Source organism: Brassica napus, chromosome C5, assembly GCF_020379485.1.
Source record: "Brassica napus cultivar Da-Ae chromosome C5, Da-Ae, whole genome shotgun sequence".
In the NCBI taxonomy this organism is placed as follows: domain Eukaryota; kingdom Viridiplantae; phylum Streptophyta; class Magnoliopsida; order Brassicales; family Brassicaceae; genus Brassica; species Brassica napus.
In genome coordinates this window covers 52,871,684-52,889,792 of record NC_063448.1, presented here as the reverse complement: position 1 = coordinate 52,889,792, position 18,109 = coordinate 52,871,684, and the positions used below count along the sequence as shown (strand labels likewise).

General features: G+C 37.3%; 6 protein-coding genes and 1 non-coding gene across 7 annotated transcripts; 1 reads left to right on the top strand and 6 right to left on the bottom strand.

The window, feature by feature from the left end:
- Positions 1-156: 156 nt before the first annotated feature.
- Positions 157-2,590, bottom strand: LOC125587935. The gene is made up of 2 exons (XM_048759334.1): positions 1,899-2,590; positions 157-1,620 (listed from the first exon to the last, which is right to left on the bottom strand). The coding sequence occupies exons 1-2, from the start codon at positions 2,529-2,531 to the stop codon at positions 916-918; spliced, it is 1,338 nt and encodes a 445-aa protein (XP_048615291.1). The 5' UTR covers positions 2,532-2,590; the 3' UTR covers positions 157-915.
- On the bottom strand, positions 396-468 carry TRNAE-CUC. The gene has a single exon. It is a non-coding gene; the product is annotated as a tRNA-Glu (tRNA).
- A 347-nt stretch (positions 2,591-2,937) lies between the features above and the next one.
- On the bottom strand, positions 2,938-6,249 carry LOC111215956. The gene is made up of 2 exons (XM_048759336.1): positions 4,811-6,249; positions 2,938-4,731 (listed from the first exon to the last, which is right to left on the bottom strand). Exons 1-2 carry the CDS (start codon positions 5,444-5,446, stop codon positions 4,027-4,029), a joined length of 1,341 nt encoding a protein of 446 aa, XP_048615293.1. The 5' UTR covers positions 5,447-6,249; the 3' UTR covers positions 2,938-4,026.
- Positions 6,250-7,250: 1,001 nt separating this feature from the next.
- On the top strand, positions 7,251-9,601 carry LOC125587929 (phytochromobilin:ferredoxin oxidoreductase, chloroplastic-like). The gene is made up of 8 exons (XM_048759328.1): positions 7,251-7,643; positions 7,922-8,038; positions 8,214-8,308; positions 8,398-8,491; positions 8,588-8,719; positions 8,814-8,918; positions 8,989-9,039; positions 9,122-9,601. Exons 1-8 carry the CDS (start codon positions 7,434-7,436, stop codon positions 9,293-9,295), a joined length of 978 nt encoding a protein of 325 aa, XP_048615285.1. The 5' UTR covers positions 7,251-7,433; the 3' UTR covers positions 9,296-9,601.
- Positions 9,602-9,749: 148 nt separating this feature from the next.
- Positions 9,750-11,003, bottom strand: LOC125587931 (flt3 receptor-interacting lectin-like). Its single transcript, XM_048759330.1, has one exon. It carries the CDS (start codon positions 10,956-10,958, stop codon positions 10,107-10,109), a length of 852 nt encoding a protein of 283 aa, XP_048615287.1. The 5' UTR covers positions 10,959-11,003; the 3' UTR covers positions 9,750-10,106.
- Positions 11,004-11,200: 197 nt separating this feature from the next.
- LOC125587930 (60S acidic ribosomal protein P0-2-like) lies at positions 11,201-12,924 on the bottom strand. Its single transcript, XM_048759329.1, has 5 exons — positions 12,552-12,924; positions 12,306-12,374; positions 12,103-12,201; positions 11,625-12,017; positions 11,201-11,536 (listed from the first exon to the last, which is right to left on the bottom strand). The coding sequence occupies exons 1-5, from the start codon at positions 12,804-12,806 to the stop codon at positions 11,381-11,383; spliced, it is 972 nt and encodes a 323-aa protein (XP_048615286.1). The 5' UTR covers positions 12,807-12,924; the 3' UTR covers positions 11,201-11,380.
- On the bottom strand, positions 12,714-17,620 carry LOC125587928 (laccase-7-like). The gene is made up of 6 exons (XM_048759327.1): positions 17,351-17,620; positions 16,976-17,127; positions 15,810-16,057; positions 15,444-15,572; positions 13,808-14,761; positions 12,714-13,627 (listed from the first exon to the last, which is right to left on the bottom strand). The coding sequence occupies exons 1-6, from the start codon at positions 17,441-17,443 to the stop codon at positions 13,497-13,499; spliced, it is 1,707 nt and encodes a 568-aa protein (XP_048615284.1). The 5' UTR covers positions 17,444-17,620; the 3' UTR covers positions 12,714-13,496.
- Positions 17,621-18,109: the final 489 nt, after the last annotated feature.

Genomic DNA, 18,109 nt, shown 5'->3' with positions numbered 1-18,109 from the left:
AATAATCTCTTGATAAAAAAGGAGAAAAATGCTAATAAATAACCTAACCTTACACATTTTTCATGAGGATTGAAATATTCAAAGGATGTATTGTTTGTTGAGAAAATAAAACAAAATAAATTATTAAAATTACTGTAACCAGGAAAAAATATTGTTGGCGGAAAGAAAAATTTTAATTATGTCGACAACTTCGTTTATTGTCTTTTTCCTTTACTGTCTAAATAAATAAAATTGAAAATGAGTAAATATGGGGCCAGGTAGGCAAAAAAAAATTTGAAATGTTAAATTATCAAAATATCTGCGAGGCGTGCTCCGAACATGGACGGAGCTCAGAGTTTCAAGAATTTTCGAATTAACATAGAGCCAAAAAAAAGGAAACAAATCACAAAAAAAGACTCCGTTGCCGGGATTCGAACCCGGGTCTCTCGGGTGAGAGCCGAGTATCCTGACCAGCTAGACTACAACGGATTTTGATGGTTCTTTGTTTAAATAGTTATACTTCATTAGTCACATTCTAAGGGATTGATGAATGCCAATGGAAAGACCCTGAACATCTAACTAAAGTAATCCATTGCTTGATAACAACTTGATCAGTAACATAGAAGAGAAAGAGGTAAGGATCAGTAATGCAAAATCATAAACTTAAATTGAAAAAGTTTGATTGCAGAGTTGGTAACACTTGCAGAATAACAAAGACCCTTTTGCGTCAGAGGATTTTTTCAGATTTTGGTATCTTAAAAGTTGATGGAGCTGCTTCTTTTAGCTTCATCTTTGAGAGGAAGTTGGAGAGACCATTAGATAATGCAGAGGTTGTGATCAAAGAAGCTCTCAGTAAACTGATAGCCTAAAACACAAAGTGTAAGTCAAGATTTTCTTTACAAACCAAAAAGAGTAAAAAAGAAGTAAAGAAAAGTATCATACCTGAGCTTTGCCAATGCTAATCACTTGCTCCTCTATATCACTAATATTCATCTGCAACTTACTTAGCAATGAGATTGTTGAGGATGAGTTCATCGCTGTGACGACTAGATCATCTGATACTATGAAGTTAGTCTCTCCTTTGACAAGTCCAATACTAGCAGAATCTGAAGTCACCACTGGAGTTAACTTTGCAACTCTCTCACCGTCCCCAAGCACACTCTTCTTGATGGTTTTGGAGAGTCTGCTACTGTTATAACTGCGACGAGAGACCAAGCACTCATACTCTGGCGTTTCTTGTATGACAACATTAAGAAGCTGTATACGACAACTGTAGTAATAAGGAAGCATGGCTTCTCTTCTCTGCTCAAAGCTCAACTCTTTCACGCTTCTCCTCAGATTCCCAACGCATCCCATGTTCGAGTCATCAACAGAGAGTTCCCAAGCAAACTCAAGTGGTATCACAAGAAAAGTGAAAAGAAAATCAACAAACTCTTCTCTGCATTCAGCATAAAGAATCGCTTTGTCTGACTTTCTAACATAAACTTTCAAAGTGACAACTTCATTGACTTCTCCTGCAACTCTAGTTTCTTGGACCAGTGGTGTCAACATTTTACTCTTCATTGCCATACAATGTTTCCTTAGGAATGTGTCTGTCAATGGAGCATCCGAGGTGAATAAACACCCTAGAAGTGTCAGCACCTACATTTAAACAATCAGTAAAAAAAATAAGTTTTGCTGATAAAAGATCTAAGAACCGACCCGGACCAGTTACGGACCCGAAAATTACAAGTATTTTACAGATATTTTGATTATAAACCGAAAGAAATCGATCTGAACCGAACCAAAAAATTTCAAGTACTTAGTTAAGTCCAAATGTCTAGGACCCGAAAGGAACCGAACCGAACCCAACCTAAAGACTTGATTTCCCAGGCTTAAACATGATCCTAGACATAACATGGCAATGAAAGTCAAAGTACCTCTTCAAAACCAACATCAATAACCATTTCTTGAAGTTTATCAAAACCAGAATAGCCAAGATCATTGAGAACATTCAGCACAAGTCCCATAGAGTTTACTGCCACTCTCATATCATCTGTAACAATATAAGACGTTCTGCAGCTGAGAAACACTCCATCCACTTTGTCTTTCTCTCCATCTTCAACCTGAAACTCGCGTGCCATTGAGTTTCCACAGCTACATCTTGACGTACTTACATTGCTGTAAACCTTACAGCAAGACTCCACAGAAACAAAATTTGGACAGACAAAGAACTTGGTCGCCTCAGTGTCATCCACGTTCAGCTTTAGCTTCCTGCAATGACTCTCCTTCATACTCCTTGGATGCATCAACAAGTTTTTACAACCTGGAGTCTTGAAATTATCAATGTCCATGTCTGAAACACTTTTGTACAGATTGTGAAAGCAACCTACGATTGAAGAAGACTGAGGATTCTGATGATGCTTCTCCAGCAGCCTGACAATGGTTCCCATGGGAAGAGTCAAAAGACTGCAGAGTACATCTGCAAAATCTTTACAAGTCTCGGCCAAAACAACTCTGTTTTGCTCTTCATCAATGAGGAGTTTTAGGCTAAACTTTGGTTTCACAGCCATCAGAAAGATCAAGGAAGGTGCAAAAGGAAAAGGATCCTAGGATTTAACATACTTTACGTCCTACTAGTTAGGCCAAATCATATATGTGATCTAGCTTTTAAGTCATTTAACAGTTGGTTTATATGATAGTGTCTAGAAAACACCCTAATGTTATCTATTTTACTTTACAGTACATCCTACTGGCTACTACTGATGAAACATCATAGAATTTAACTTTTAAGTTATTTAACCATGATTTTTGCTCAAACTTTGGGTTTAAAGATTAAGTCTATATATATAAAATGGTTATCAAAACGCAAAAGGAAAATGAATTATAAGTTCATAACAGAAGCTTCCATTTGTTTCAAATTCATTTTTAAGTTCCTATTAAAGAAATGAGCATACGGCTGGTTAATGTTTTGTTTAAGAAGAAAACATATGAGCAATAAGTGTATTTGATTCAAGAAAAATTTATCTCATGTTACAAAGAGCTTCACACCCTACATCTTTCAGCATAATTCAGTGTGAGTCATGTGACTCCCAAAAGGATTAGTAATCTGTAGCTGACAAAAGCTCCATCTACATCATTTCCAATCTGGTATCCTGCTTGCACTTCTCCTGGAACCTGAACCTGTTTGGTCATTCACTATCCACATCTGCTCTTGGAGGAGTTAAAATTGCTGTAACTGCGGCACAAATCATTCTTCAAGAAAAAGGGACATACAAAGAATTTTGAGGGCTCTGTATCATCCATGTTCAGACCAAGCCTTCTGCAATGAATCTCATTCCTACTCTTTGAATACAGAAGACTAATTTTGTAAGCTACAGTTTCAAAATTAACAATACCCAATTGGGGGTGCCAAAAGGTTGTTTTGATTTATAGCTACTGGATTTCAGTTGACGTGGTCATATATTCGTCTGATAATGAGATAAGGTTTGATCCCATGAAATGTTGCTAGTTGTGAGGGCTGATTATATTTTTATTGTCTCCCAAAGGATTGACAAAACAAGGAATAGTTCAGAGGCCAATGATCTAAAATAAGCAAAATAAACTCCATACATAAGACCATCAAAAGAGTTTAGAAAACAGATGAATAAAAGAAAAAAAAACAATGCTAGTTGACGGCTTGAAGCATAGTCTAAAAACCATAACAAAGATAAGCAGTTCCATTTGATTTTCTTCAGAGAATATGGGTTGTTCAGCAAGGTTCAAACAATAGCAAGGTCCTGTAAGAACATCAAGTTCAGAAAATTACAACGATTAATAAAGAGGCAAAGAGATATAAAAAAAAAATTGAAAGTTGGAGGATTATAGTATAATAAACTTCTGTTTGGCATATGCAAACCACCTGTTTAGGATCCTTTTCAAAAATGCTTGATAGACCATTGGTTAATGCAGAACGGGAGATTAAGGAAACTCTAAGAATGTTGATGAGCTGCAAAGAAAGGATGTTCCAGAGATATAAACAGTTTATATTGAGGCAAAAGGGTCATACCCAAAGTAAAAGCAATAATATTACAAGCATACCTCTGCTTTAGAAATGTTGATTTCCTGCTCCTCAAAATCACTCATGTTGTTGATTTTACTCTTCATAAACAAACCAATGGTTGAAGATGAACTCATCGGTGTTATAACCAGATCATCAGACACAATAAACCTCACACCTCTCTTCACAAACCCAAAACCATATTTTGAGGGAGTCTCAGACTCAACTTTTGGGTCCATTGGTATCACTCTTATAATTCTGATAACAGGGCCTTGAACATGCCTTACAAAACTCGGAACCGGAGGTACAGGACCGAGTGAACATGGATAGGAATATTCCACTGTTGGCTGAGGAGGAATGTCAAGAATTTGTTTACTGCAGGTATAATAATAAGGTATCTCCCAGGGAGTGGAAGCTGAAGCTTCTCTACACTCACTTCGGCATAAATTTCCAACACATCCTAGAACTGGACTATTATTAGTTAATGACCATGCCAAATCAAGAGGGAGAACAAGAAGGCCAAGAAGAGAATCAATAAAGTCTTGGCTGCACTCTGCATAGAGAATCTTCCTGTCAAACTTTCTGACAAATATCTTCACATTACATTCATGGCCTCCTTTTACACACTCATCTTTTACTGCATGAGGAAGAGACCATTTTAGAAGATGTTTGCTGAGGAACGTAAGTGATAATGGAAACTCCGAAGCAAAAAAGTTTCCAAGTAGAGCCAGCACCTACATTTAGATGAAATTAGAATGAAGAATCATATGCATAACAATGAAGGAAAATGAGTTATGTAGTAAGAAAGGGTACCTCTTTATAGCCAACATCAAGAAGAAACTCCTGCAAGTCATTACAATCTGCATATCCTAATACATTGAGCTCATTTGCAATAACACCAAGAGAGTTCTGTGTCACTCTCAGATTATCAGTGATAATGTAAGAAGAACGACAGCTAACAAACACTCCATCTTCATTATTTCCTATTGGGCTTCCGATCTGGTCTTCCTCTGAAACCTGAAACTGATTTGTCATCAAATTTCCACAGCTACACCTCGAAGTGTTAAAGTTGCTGTACTTCTTACAACTTTCCCTACTAAAATGAAGTGGGCATATGAAGAATTTTGTAGCCTCAGTATCATCAATGTTCAGCTTCAGTCTCCTGCAATGGATCTCCTTAGTGCTCTTCGGATAAAGCAACATAGTTCTGCAAGCCTCGGTCTCAAAATCGTGGATGGTCATATCTGAAACACTTTTGTAAATGTTGTGAAAACATCCTAATCTCATTTGATGTAGGTTATGCTTCTCGAGAAGTCTGACAATGGTGCCCATGGGAAGAGTTAGGAGACTGAAGAGGACGTCAACAAAATCTCTACATGCCTCAGCTAGAACAACTTTGTTTTTCTTCTCATCAACCAGAAGTCTCAGACTAAACTTTGTTTCCTCCATTGGAATGAAAAAAAAATGAGGAAAAAGAATAGCAGAAGAGTGTTTACAAAACCAAGTTCTGTGTCTTGAGGAAGACAATGATTCGCTTCTATTTGTACATACTGAACCACTAAAGTTGGGACTAGGGAATAGCAAGAGGTTTCTTCTAGTATTAATTTGAACGTGATGATTCAAAACATTGAAACAAAACAATGCGAGCTTCCCCAAGCCGCGTGGTTGAAATACAAGTCCCAATAACTTAGTATTTAAGAAATGAAAGTCTTCTTACGTTTGTTGTGTAATTAAGACTCACTGTTACGTTTCCAGCAAAAACTCCAAAGAAACAGCAAGGACAGAGAAAACAAGACTCACAGTCACAGCATTGACCCTTGTCTATGTGTCCGAATGGAGGAGCGGGGGGACGAGTTCAGTTCTCCTGCACATGCAGTTCTCCCGCACTGCATTCACCATTCACCATATTCTGTTTGCAAAAACAGTTCAAACGGGAGATCTGCATGCGATATTTTTTGTCTTTTTGTGGAAAAAGCAGGAGATCTGCATGCAGATCTTATCCGCCAACATTTGGTAGTGTTGATCTGCTTTTTTTTTTGTTTAGTCAATAAATAACTTTGTTACAACACATAACTTTAAAAATATATTTATCTACTTATATGAATATAATATTTTTTATTTTATTTTATTTACAGCTTTAACAATACAAAATTATCATTCTCTACTTATTATTTTTTGTCATATAATATTTAATTTTTATAAATAAGAAAATAAAAGAAGTATAAATATCTTATAAAACATTTAGAGGCATTTCGGCCGATCCTATAACATCTAAGATATTTGTTTAGATATCTAAGTGTCATTTTTATTGTTTTAATATATGATCTATAGTTTTGAACTGATTTTGTCATTTATAAGTTATAATAAAATATTTGATCTGGTTCTCTCATGCATGATCCGTTTGATCTGCACTTGTCCTGTTTGATCTGCACTTGTCATGCTTGATCTGCATGATCTGTCCTGCTTGAACTGCTTTTACCATTCGAAGCCTATGTTTTTTCTTGCAGAATGTCTTGTGCAGACTTTTCAAATGGGTTGGCGTTCGGGTATCTGTTCGGGTTCGGATATTTCGGATTTTCGGGTATTTCGGTATAGAGGTGTAGAACCCGTTCGGGTATTTCTGTACTTCGGGTCGGGTTCAGATATTTTTAATTCGGGTTCAGTTATTTCGGATCGGGTTCGGATATTTAGATTTCGAAAAAACAAAATTAAATTTTCATTTCTCAAATTTCTTGTATTTAAAAATATAACTTTCACTTAACTAATTTTTTATTTTTGGTAGATTGAATGGTTAATAGATTTGGACATAACATTTTGAAACTAAAAAGACGTTAATTTGGTTATTGTTTTTAAACTTTGGATGCAACTTTTTGTTAATCCCTGAAATAAAAAAAAATTGACATGCATTTTAAGTGAGTAGCAAATCATTTTCTCCGTAATTGTATGTATATCATATGAACTTAAAATATGTGTAGTATCAATTTAAATATTTTATATAAAATGAGAGATGTAAACTAGTAATATAAGGTTAATTATACATATGTTCGGTTATTTTCGGATACCCATTCGGGTTCGGATATTACCCATTCGGGTTCGGATATCCAATCTCTCCTAATTCAATACCCGTTCGAATATTCTGCTACTTCGGTTCGGATTTCGGTTCGGTTTTTTTGGATCGGGTCGGGTGTCACTTCTGATAGCCCGATCCTGAAAATGAATCTGAATATTCATTTTTTTGAAAAAAAATAAATGAAATTTCAAAGTAATGATTTTGCTCAGATCCGTATCCAGTTCTACTTCTTCATCTTCTTCCTTTCTTCAGCAGCTCAACTTCGCTTTTATCTTGTGAGTTGACTGTTGAGGGGAAAGAGACAGAGTAAGGATGCATTCTACTAACCTTTTTTGCGTGTGCTGAGTGTTCTACTTAGCTTTATCAATGGAGTTTGGATCTTCATTTGGGACGTGCTTCAAGGCAGCAAACCCTTCTGTGCTTATCTCAACAATCTCTAAGAACAGAAATATCTCGTTGAGAAGTAAACATCAGAGATTCTCATTCAGAGTCTCTGCTGTTTCATATAAGAAATTCGCCGAGTCTGCTCTGCAAGAAACTATAAAGAGGGTCGTTCTTGAACCTTCACCTCTCCAGGTACTGTTCAGTGTTAGTGTAGGGAGAGTATTCTCTCTCTCTTTTTTTTTTTTTTGCCTACCCTATGAACATCCTTAGCTGTCTTGTTTATCTGTGTATCAAAAAAAAAACATTCTGGTTATGACAATCTTGATCCAAGTATCTTTAACTGTGGCAACACGTATAACTACTTAATCAATACATTTTTTGTTTTGTTTTTAGCAAAACACGTAATAACTTGACTGTTAAAGGATGCTTGTGTAAACCTCTTCTGAGTTTTGATCATGAAACTGTTTCAGGAGAGGTATAGCAGCATGACAGGACTTGATGGTAAAACACAACTTCAAATGCTTGCTTTCAAATCTCCAAAGATTAGGCTCTTGCGGAGCATGGCCATCGAGAACGAGACTATTCAGGTATTATATCATGTGTGTACAAATTGATTGCATTTATCTCTGTGGATATGACTTTCAAGAAGGTTTAAAAGATGTTCCTTTACACTCCATTCCTTACCATTGAGCGAGTAATGATTATTTGAATTCTCAACTGTTTTTTTTCAGTTTTTTTTTTCATATTGGGTATGATATGCAGGTTTTTGACTTTGCTGGTTTCATGAAGCCAGAGTATGATATACCTATATTCTGTGCTAACTTCTTCACATCTGCCAACATGAACATAGTGGTCTTGTAAGTTATCTTCTTCTTTGATTTTATAGTCATGGTGGGATCAATCATGTCTGTGTTGTCCAAAAATCTTACTGTGTGCTCTTCTTTAGGGATCTAAATCCTTTGCATCAATTGACTGACCATACGAATTACCAAGACAAGTATTACAAAAACATTATGTCCATATACCACAAATATGATGAGGTGAGCTACAAGAAAATTGTACTAAATGATTCAACTGCATGTGTGTATGAAGTAGTAATCATCATATAGATGGAGTGATCTGAGGTTTTCTTGCAGATTTTCCCATGGGGAGGAAAACTGACTGGTGAATCCATAAAGTTCTTTTCGCCTTTGGTGATGTGGACCAGGTTTTCTTCTAGCCACGAAAAACATAACGCTTTGTTCTCTGCCTTCCTTGAATACTATCAGGTATACTCCTCGAATCGAATCTAGGTGCTGCCGGCCAAAAGCTAAAGTTTAACAGTAAAGCATGAGTTAATCTATCATTTATATTACCTTACAGGCATGGCTTGAGATGACAATCCAAGTGAAAGAGGAGATGGAGCCATCTCAGGTGAGAGCTAACCGTGAAGCACAGCACAAATACCTGACTTGGCGAGCACAGAAGGTGACTAGTTAGTTACCTTTTTAATGGATCTGTATTTGTTCTTACAGTGGATATTGTCTGGTGTTGGCAGGATCCTGGACATGCTCTTCTTAGGAAACTACTTGGTGAAGCAAAGGCGAAGGTAATTATGACTGATCTCATTAGTGCTTCACTTGTTGTCCCCATTAATTTGCTAATAAATGGATTTTGAAAAAAAAAAACAGGCGTTGCTGAGAGATTTCTTGTTCAATGGAGTGGATGAGTTGGGCACAAAAGCATTCATTGATTACTTTCCAGAGTACGAGATAGAAGGTGGAACTGTGAGTGATAAACGAAGCATCATTGGCAAGTCTTTTGAAACTCGGCCATGGGATTCAAACGGACGATTCATCGGCTGAACTTCTCCTCTAGCTGAACTTAATCCATGTTTTTACGCGAGCAAGAAGTTTGATTTCAGTTTGTGGAATCAAGAAGTCATCAACACAAGATGAAAGTGAGCTTGAGGAAGTAAAGAGCAGCATAACGAGTCTCTCAGGTCTCTGCGTTATATTATACTTAGGCATCTCCTCCGGGTGATTGCTTTGAGTTACCAACACTGGTTTAGTGTAGTTATTAACATTACATGTTGCAAACACAGTTGTTAAAACATTTGTAATCTATTGATTAGGCAAGGAGGATCAGTTAAAAATGGGTTAGAGCGCTGACTTCTAAGAACACTTTATATGCTACTATAATTTCTACTTTCCTCTTTATTGAGGTTTATATGTGAACTCGCATAATAACTTGGGCCACTTTCGTTGGTTCCAAAAGGGTGTTAAATGCATAAAACATAATCCAAGTGGGATCAAGAAAAACATCAACAACAAAGTAAACTTCACGGTATCAATAAGCTTATGGCTTCTTCTCATAGCTATTTTACATATGAAACCAGAAACATAAGTAACACTTGATAGAAAGACAACACAAGAAAAAGCAGAAGAAGACTCTACATTCACACCACAAACACAAGACAAGCTTCTTAAACAACACAAAACTCTTCACTACTTTCGCTCTTCAACATCAACCACCACAATACTCATAGCACATTCCTCACTTCATTAATCATAGCATATTACTCCCTAATGCTCAACATACTGCACCCAAAATGCACCAAGCACTCTCTACATACTCGCACTTCCCTCTGGACCCTCTTCCCCGCATATGAAAGTTTCATCCTTCAAAAGGTTCACTCGGTTGAGGATGCATCCACATCGGAGGAGGCTCACACACCGGCGTTGGATGCCTTGTGTCAAAGTTCCATGAATGGAGAACATGTGCCTCGGAAGAGTTCCCGTTTGAAGAGCTTAAACCCACCATGAACTCACCACCATTCCATAGCTCCCCCAAGTCTACAGAGAAATCAAAGAACGGATCCAACATCTTCCTCGTACCTAATTTTCTGAACCGAACCATCATTCTCTTCAAACTCGCCTCATAATCAATCATACAGCTCAACGTCCCTCCATTCTCCATCATCAACAAGTCACCCTCAAACGAAAGGTTTCTAACTTCAGAAGATTCAGGTTTACCTAACAAGATTCTCGCACGGTTTCCTCTATTGGAAATATCAAACTCAAAAGCCACAACTGTCTCCTTCTTTGCGTACTCAGACAGAAACCCTAAGGCAGATGAACTGTTGTTGTTTTTATTACCGAACAGACTAAGATCCAAACTAGTTGGAACCATTACGAAAGCCATGACGTCATCGGTCTCATTAGGCATGGAAAACGAGAAGTAACTCGAGAAAGATAACGAGTTGCTAAGATTGATGGGTTCCTTGTAAACGACTCTTCCCTCGCTTCCACTCACAGAGTTTGTCAGCTGAATCGAAGAGCCTTCGTTGATCAGCTTCGAATCTCCAAAAAGTTCAACTTCATTGTCGAAACTCATAGGTTTGAACATCTTTGTCTTGCTGTTTTTTTTTTTTCTGTCTGGTTGGTTTATGTGAATAAAAAGAACGGAAGAAAGATTAAATAACAATCTTCTTCCTTTTCTTAACCCTGAAGGAAACGTCTCTCTCATCCTCTCGTAGTCATCGACTCATTGCTGAGTAATATTGTGATTTTAATTTCATTTTCTGATGTGCCGTGCACGCATATAAGAACTTATTAGGTCGGTCAATTGATGATTAGTCTAACCAAAAAACTTACAAAGTTATAAAGATTATTAGATTATGGATTATATTAATCTGGTTTCATTGTCTGTAAGTATGATGTTTTTATGTCTTTATCTTCGCTATATAAACAGTGATATAACACTTGAGAAATTAAAGAGCGGAGACTAATAAAGAAATGATCAAAACAACTCGAAGTTCGAAACGTATTCAAACTAGAAAGACAATAGCAAGTGGCCAAAATCAAGAAAAATGTAAAGATCATACTACAAACGAAGCAGCACTTATAGCAAAGACAACAAGGTGAACTTGGCAGACTTGATAGTGATCTCTATTCATCACCGAACATGTCAAAACCACCGTAGTCTTCTTCATCTGATTCCTCAACCACTTCCTTCTTCTCCTCCACCTTGGCAGCTCCAGCTGAAGCACCACCACCTGCATCAGCAGACACAGCCGCTACAGCAACAGCAAACTTGCTAGGATCCTGCATTAACATCCAACACACAAACAATTAAGCCAAACAAATCAAACTTATTTTTTTTTTGACAAGTTACTTAATTTGATTGACTAACCTTCAAGAACTCTTTGACCTTCTCTGCCTGTGGGAAAGTGTACTCAGTAGCAACTGAGATAGCCAATGCATTCTTGTAGGCGTTGATGAACATATGCGGAGCAGCAGCAAGGGTAGGGAAAGAGATGGCTAGGGCCAAGGAAGTGACCATGGAGATACCAGCGGCAAACTTTTGGACAAGGTCATCTTCCGTAAGATCAAGAACCTCAGGGCTGAAGACTGAGCCATTGTCGTAAACCGACTGGACAACAAGACCGTACGAGAACGGCCTGATGCCGAGCTTGGCTAGAAGAGCAGCCTCGGAAGAACCGACCTTGTCACCTTGCTTGATGAGCTCAACAGGGGTGATGATTTCGACTGTTCCCTTGTTAATCTTAGTTGGGATGTTAAGAACCTACAAAAACCCAAAAAAAAAACACATTAATAAGCTAATAAAACTTCAACAAGTCGAGAGTATTACAAAACATGATTAAACAAACCTGGAAGAAAGATGTCTGAGATGGATCGAGACCAGTGTTACCAGGCTGGACAACCACATCAATAGGTGCAACCAAACCCACACGAGCAGGAGCACCAACCTGTTCATATTACAAAGACAGACATAAAAGAGAGAGTTCAATCTCAATCCAATTTGATGTAATAAGAACAGAGCAGCTAACAGCTATATATGAAACTAACAAACCTTGTACTTGGCAACTTCCTCACTCACTTCCTTGAGGTCACCCTTGGTGAAGATCAAACCAACGTTTCCCTATACACAAAACACATAACCATTCAAATAAAAATCAAAACTTTCAATAAAAATCAAAACTTTTAATAAAAAAATCAAAACTTTAAATAAAAATCTAAGCTTTCAATAAGAATCTAAACTTTCAATAAAAGTCTAAACTTTTGCCAGCTAAGAGAAAATCTCAAAGCGTGAATTTACCTGAAGAAGGGGCATCAGATTGAGGATTGCAGTGTTTCCGGTGTTCTCGGCGTGAATCTTAACGGAACGCTTCATCATAGTGTTCTTCCCCATGAGCACCACTGAGTCTCCACGAAGACCCTTCCTGATGTTCTGGAGCTGAGTCGATCCAACGTTGTCGGCGGCAACGACAAGAATCTGGGTGAACTCGTCGATGAGCTGGCATAGCTTCGCGTCGTAAGCGATCTTCTTCTCTGCCTTTGTTGCCTTCACCATTGTTGCTCACGTGATGAGACTCGAGTTTTCTCTTTGTCTGCAGAAGAGTGATGGAGATAACAGAAAGGAACTAGGGTTTTGGTTTCAGTGTTTTTATACTATACGAAATGGGTAGAGGATAAAATGAATCTAGGGCTTCTTCTTAGTGATCTGAATCTAACGGTTCTTAGTTTTTGCTTACTTGCTGATCTGACGGCTCTTATTTACTTTGATGATATTGGGCCTTTAGGGCCCAACTCTAACGGTTCGTATTTGCGATGCTTATCTGACGGCTCTTGTTTATTTCGATAGTATTGGGCTTCTTCCAAAATTTGGAACCGAGAACCGGTAAATCCCAATACCGGTATGAAACTAAACCGGAGTTAAATTACGGAGCCAAGTGTTCATTTCAAACTAAACCAGGCTAAATTACGTTCCTTGTGAGGTATCAGACTATCAGGTACCTAAACCAAAAGTTGAGAAATTGATAATAGTAGTAGAACAATAAAATTTATATACAATTTACCCACATACACAACATTTGAATGGACTACAAATTCAACATTTATTATCGACTACATGACATCAAAACAAATGTGATCAATCAAATCAAACAAATAAAACAAATCCCAGTTAGCTTGAGCCAAACTTTATTTCCCTTGCCCTGAGTAATATTTTTATTACTGTTTTCAAGAAAGCTATTTATATTGTTTAACATCTCGGAAGATCAGGAGGTGGCGGTGGCAAGCTGGTCGACTTCGTTGGTCCGTTCTCAACCACAAACACCATCCCTAATCCAAATGGCAAGTGAACATCGATATGACAATGCATAATCCACGCACCTGAACAATGTTTCCAAACCTTAGCTTCATGCATGATGTATCAACATAACATGTATCATATAACATAGGAGTATTCAACTAGACTACTAGAGTAGTCAACTCGAGTGAAACTTTATTTATTATAAACAGGAGTCCGGTTCAAATTAAATTTTGGTACAAAGAGTTGGATAGAGAGTTTACCTGGGTTATCAGCTCTGAAACGGACCACGGCCCACCCACCAACAGGCACAGCCAAGGTATTACGGAACTGGGGGTTGACGAGATTGTACTTGCTCCGATCACGGGTCGGGTCATAATTACCGAACCCTTGAGCCAACACGTGGAAGTTAAACCCATGGAGATGCATGGGGTGATTCTCAGCCGCGAGAAGCGCGTGGTTCTGCAGCACCAAATCCACCGTTGTATTGAATTTCAATACCTTCGCGCTCGTTGATTTGTGAACGAACAAGAGTCCCGGGCTTGTCTGGGTTATGTTCGGGTCAGTGTAATCGAACTTAACCGGAGGCTGGTTTGGAAAATCAGGCGTGAAAATGCCGTCCACGCCGTGGAAAACCGCTTCCAAGATGGATAGCTTTTTGGGTAAGACGAATGAGTGGTTGTTCATCGAAGCAGCGAATTTCGAATTCGGACATTTAGCGCAAGCCTCTAGCCCGAGCCCGATGGTTACGAGCATCTCCTCGTCTACGTGGTGAGGCACTGGGACCCAGTGTGGTCCACCGACCAAGCTTGTCAGATTAGAGTAGAACCTGTGAGCAGTTGGCGTGTCGAAGAAAGAAGGCAGCTTCGGCATCAACACGCGCTTTGTTCTGCGTGTTTTCGACGCGCCGCCGATGTAGTGGATGACGCCTCTGGTGGTTGTGTTGGGGAACGGCACGAGGGGTGTGCTGGCGTAAGGATGAGCCGCCATGTAGTAGGATGAACCGATAGACTGATCGGCGTGGAGCAGCGCGTCAACGGTTTGACCCGGTGCGATGACGATGACGTCGGTGAGGTAAGGTTTGGTGTAGACTGCGTCGGCTGCGACAACTGTCAGCTTGTGATTGGCTATCTTGAAAAACAGTTGCATGTTCATTGCCGCGTTTATGATGCGGAGTAAATATAACTTTCCTTTTACCACGTCTAGGTTAAACATTCCTGTTTTTTTTTTGTCATTTTAGAAAAATAAATGGTTAGATTGCAAATGATCATTAGATAAAATTTGATTAGTAACCGGCAATAAATTTTTCTTTCACTACATAACCATATTATATTAGATAAGAATGTCATAATATTAGACAGTGGTATGGAATTTGTGAAACCAACTTGTTTTTTATGTTTATTGCGTAATTCTACGCATACAAAGGTTTAAAAAAACGCATCCGGGTATTATGTAATTAGCGAGAAGATTACTAGATTAGTATGCATTTTCATGTTAGCGTTCACTATGCTTTAAAAATAATTATTATAGCATTGTAATCATGTTAATAACATGTAATAATTATTATAACATGTAATAAATTGTCCCGAAAAAAATTGTGACAGAACATGCATGTAGTCAATATCACACTCAACTTATTTAAACCTCCACTGGCTAATATGATTACTTCTAGTGCACATACTTTATAATTTCTAGCATTCCATCACCAATAACATGTAAAATAAGAAAAAGGACCCTTCCAAAATGACATGAATGTAAAAAGTGAGATAGTAAAAAAAAAAAAAAAAAAAAAAAAATTGAATCTATCCGTGCTATAACTTGTCATTCGGTTATTCTTTCAATCAAGTGAATACCAAAAAATGTTTCTCCTTAGATAGTGATTAATTTGGTAATACTTACTGTCTTTGGAACATGGATATAGGTTTCCTGGCAGGCCATTGATCGTATAGGCGTCGGAATTGTTTGGAGGAACTCCGGTGGCGATAGCAGCCTCTTCTAACGCGACTACGTCGGTGTTCCACCATTCACCTGTTTAATATTACAATTTGAACTTAATATTAATAATACTAATAATTAAAATTATAAAAAAAAAAGAAAAAAAAAATTATAGAAGACTTTTGGCTAAGTACTTTAAAATACAAGTCGAAACACGACCAACATCCTTTCGCATTATTCACCAGCTGAACTACTAAAGTTTGGTTTAACTATTTGAATATGTATTTTGATAGCAATTAAATAAAAACAAATTATTTTGTTGAGACATACCGAATATGATGGGAACTTCTTTGTGGGGTTTGGGAAACGGGTAAGAGTGACCGGATTTAGGGCGGATGATGATAGCACCGTAGACGGTGGCGCGTAAGAAAGACGAATGTGCGTGCCACCACAAGGTACCTTCTTGGCCTGTGATGTTGAACCTGTAAGCGTAGCGATGACCAGCTGGCTGGATTGGGCATTGCGTTATCATGCTCGGTCCATCCGCCCAAACCGTCAGTCTATGGAATATCCCGTGCCTGCGTGTATGCAAAAATATTACGACATACAGTCTATTCATATTCAAACACTATGATATATTAATTAATTAGTATGCCAGGATTTGAACTTTAAGTATTGATGGTCAATTAGACGACAGGAAAAAAATATGGATGGTCAACTTTGTTTTGGTATTATTTTTTGGTATTATGATAACCTAATTAACCAACGCAACCCAAGTTTGTTTGATTTTATTTGGATTTATATAGTGTTTTATTTTCTTAGTTTCTAAGATTATATGGAAATGGAAATGGAAATTAAAGGAGAGTAAAGAAACACCTAAAAGTTTATTTTATTTGAAACTATTTCCAAATTGAAATAATCATGTTTCACGAAACTGAATTAGGCTGATTAACATTTTCTAAATTAGCTAACAAACTAAACCAAATTTTAATTCAAATTTAATTTGTTTTAACTTAGTTGGATATACAAATAAATAAAATCTAAGATAGAGAAACAGGTTGGTTGAAAATCATTATTTCGTGGGTATGCATGTTTTGTTAGTGTCTAGGTCTTCTTGTTTCTTAGCCCTAAACCAAAATTGAAATCGTAATCACTGAACAAAAATAATATAAACTTTTAGTTGGTTAATTGTGATTTCATAACTTTAAAGTCCATAAGGAAAACCAATAAAATCAAATGTCTTCTCCCTAAGTCTCTATATTTTCTATAACGTCAAAGACAATAGATTATATAGAGTGTATTATATGGGAAAAAGGGAAACAGCTAATTGAGGAAATATGAAGGCTAGCGTCTAGTAAAGTCAGAAAACCAATACGAAATCACGCATAATTTAAGTAATAGCTAATATAATACGAAGTTTATATAGTATCTATTAATTAAGTGAATACCAATGATTTTGTCAAAAAAAAAATAAAAGAACTTAAGTGAATGAATACCAATGAATTGTGATGTTGTGAGGGGAATTGTTAATGACGTGTATAACGAGCGAGTCACCCTCCTTGACGCGTACCGTTGGTCCAGGCAGGCTTCCATTAACAACCGTTATCACTTGCCGTTTGCACAGCCGAGAGATGGTTAAGTTTTGTACCTGTCAAAACCCAAGTATCTCTCACGTCGTTAGCTATCACTTGGTCACTAGTTGGTAATACAAACTCATATTTCACATGCTACGATTCACCTTTAATATAAGTAAAATCACAAGATATGGTAAAAAACATGAATCAGATTTTCACATATATAAAAGTTCTAATAAGATGCATGCAAAATCTATATTTATATATATTAGAAGAGGAGGAAGAATGTATGGTTACGTTGAAGGTGTGTTCGACAATGGCTGCAGAAGCTATTGAAGAGACTACAAAAAGAAGAAGAGCGCAAGCAAGAGAAACCCTAACGCCCTCCATCTCTAGAGACAGAAAGATGAGATGAAGCGAGCTACAAAGAACGAGAAATGTGTTATGGAGATTTTGAAGCAAAGACGAAATTAAGCTTGGTCAATTTATAGAGCGCAAGTGGTAACGACCGAATAAGCAAAACACGTTATGTTAATGGGAATGAACTTTGAAAAAATATACTTTTTATACAGAAATACCACAATCTTTTTTACTAATAATATATAGCTAGAAAACTCGTAAGTAAAATTAGTGATACAAACTAGTGGCGGTGGTTCAGTGGCGCTTGAGTAAAATAAAAACCTAATACGGCGAAATTCTGGTTCGATCTCTGTTAGTCATCCGGACTATCTTAAATGGCACGAATAAATAGAGTGCCGTGGGTTTCGTGAAACTAGTCGATTGACCTCGATCGCGGATTACCTACTCTTACCAAAAAAAAAAGTTAGCGATAAAAGTTATTATTGATTCTACCAATGAGTTTAAAGATTGCTTGAATTTTTTTTTTTTTTAACTTTAAAGATGGCTTGATGTATATCTGTATACATATTTGTCTACGTGTGTGCATCTGTTTTCCGGTTTTTTCAATCTGTTAGTAGAGACGTTGTTGTCTACATTTCTAACAGCTGACTAGTCGGTTTATTATATATTTATAAAGAATAACAAAAGTCATCCAAA

What these genes read in the sequence shown, in the direction of transcription:
- LOC125587935 (XM_048759334.1), bottom strand. Translation starts at nt 2,531, where the DNA reads ATGGCTGTGAAACCAAAGTTTAGCCTAAAACTCCTCATTGATGAAGAG. An exon ending in TTGATGTTGGTTTTGAAGAG is followed by an intron (nt 1,621 to 1,898) that starts GTACTTTGACTT and finishes GTTTAAATGTAG; the next exon opens with GTGCTGACACTTCTAGGGTG.
- LOC111215956 (XM_048759336.1), bottom strand. Translation starts at nt 5,446, where the DNA reads ATGGAGGAAACAAAGTTTAGTCTGAGACTTCTGGTTGATGAGAAGAAA. An exon ending in TTGATGTTGGCTATAAAGAG is followed by an intron (nt 4,732 to 4,810) that starts GTACCCTTTCTT and finishes ATCTAAATGTAG; the next exon opens with GTGCTGGCTCTACTTGGAAA.
- LOC125587929 (XM_048759328.1), top strand. Translation starts at nt 7,434, where the DNA reads ATGGAGTTTGGATCTTCATTTGGGACGTGCTTCAAGGCAGCAAACCCT. An exon ending in TCGAGAACGAGACTATTCAG is followed by an intron (nt 8,039 to 8,213) that starts GTATTATATCAT and finishes TATGATATGCAG; the next exon opens with GTTTTTGACTTTGCTGGTTT. An exon ending in TGACTTGGCGAGCACAGAAG is followed by an intron (nt 8,919 to 8,988) that starts GTGACTAGTTAG and finishes TGGTGTTGGCAG; the next exon opens with GATCCTGGACATGCTCTTCT.
- LOC125587931 (XM_048759330.1), bottom strand. Translation starts at nt 10,958, where the DNA reads ATGAGAGAGACGTTTCCTTCAGGGTTAAGAAAAGGAAGAAGATTGTTA.
- LOC125587930 (XM_048759329.1), bottom strand. Translation starts at nt 12,806, where the DNA reads ATGGTGAAGGCAACAAAGGCAGAGAAGAAGATCGCTTACGACGCGAAG. An exon ending in AGGAAGTTGCCAAGTACAAG is followed by an intron (nt 12,202 to 12,305) that starts GTTTGTTAGTTT and finishes TAATATGAACAG; the next exon opens with GTTGGTGCTCCTGCTCGTGT. An exon ending in CTCAGACATCTTTCTTCCAG is followed by an intron (nt 12,018 to 12,102) that starts GTTTGTTTAATC and finishes GGGTTTTTGTAG; the next exon opens with GTTCTTAACATCCCAACTAA.
- LOC125587928 (XM_048759327.1), bottom strand. Translation starts at nt 17,443, where the DNA reads ATGGAGGGCGTTAGGGTTTCTCTTGCTTGCGCTCTTCTTCTTTTTGTA. An exon ending in AGAAGTTCCCATCATATTCG is followed by an intron (nt 15,573 to 15,809) that starts GTATGTCTCAAC and finishes AATATTAAACAG; the next exon opens with GTGAATGGTGGAACACCGAC. An exon ending in TTTCAGAGCTGATAACCCAG is followed by an intron (nt 13,628 to 13,807) that starts GTAAACTCTCTA and finishes AACATTGTTCAG; the next exon opens with GTGCGTGGATTATGCATTGT.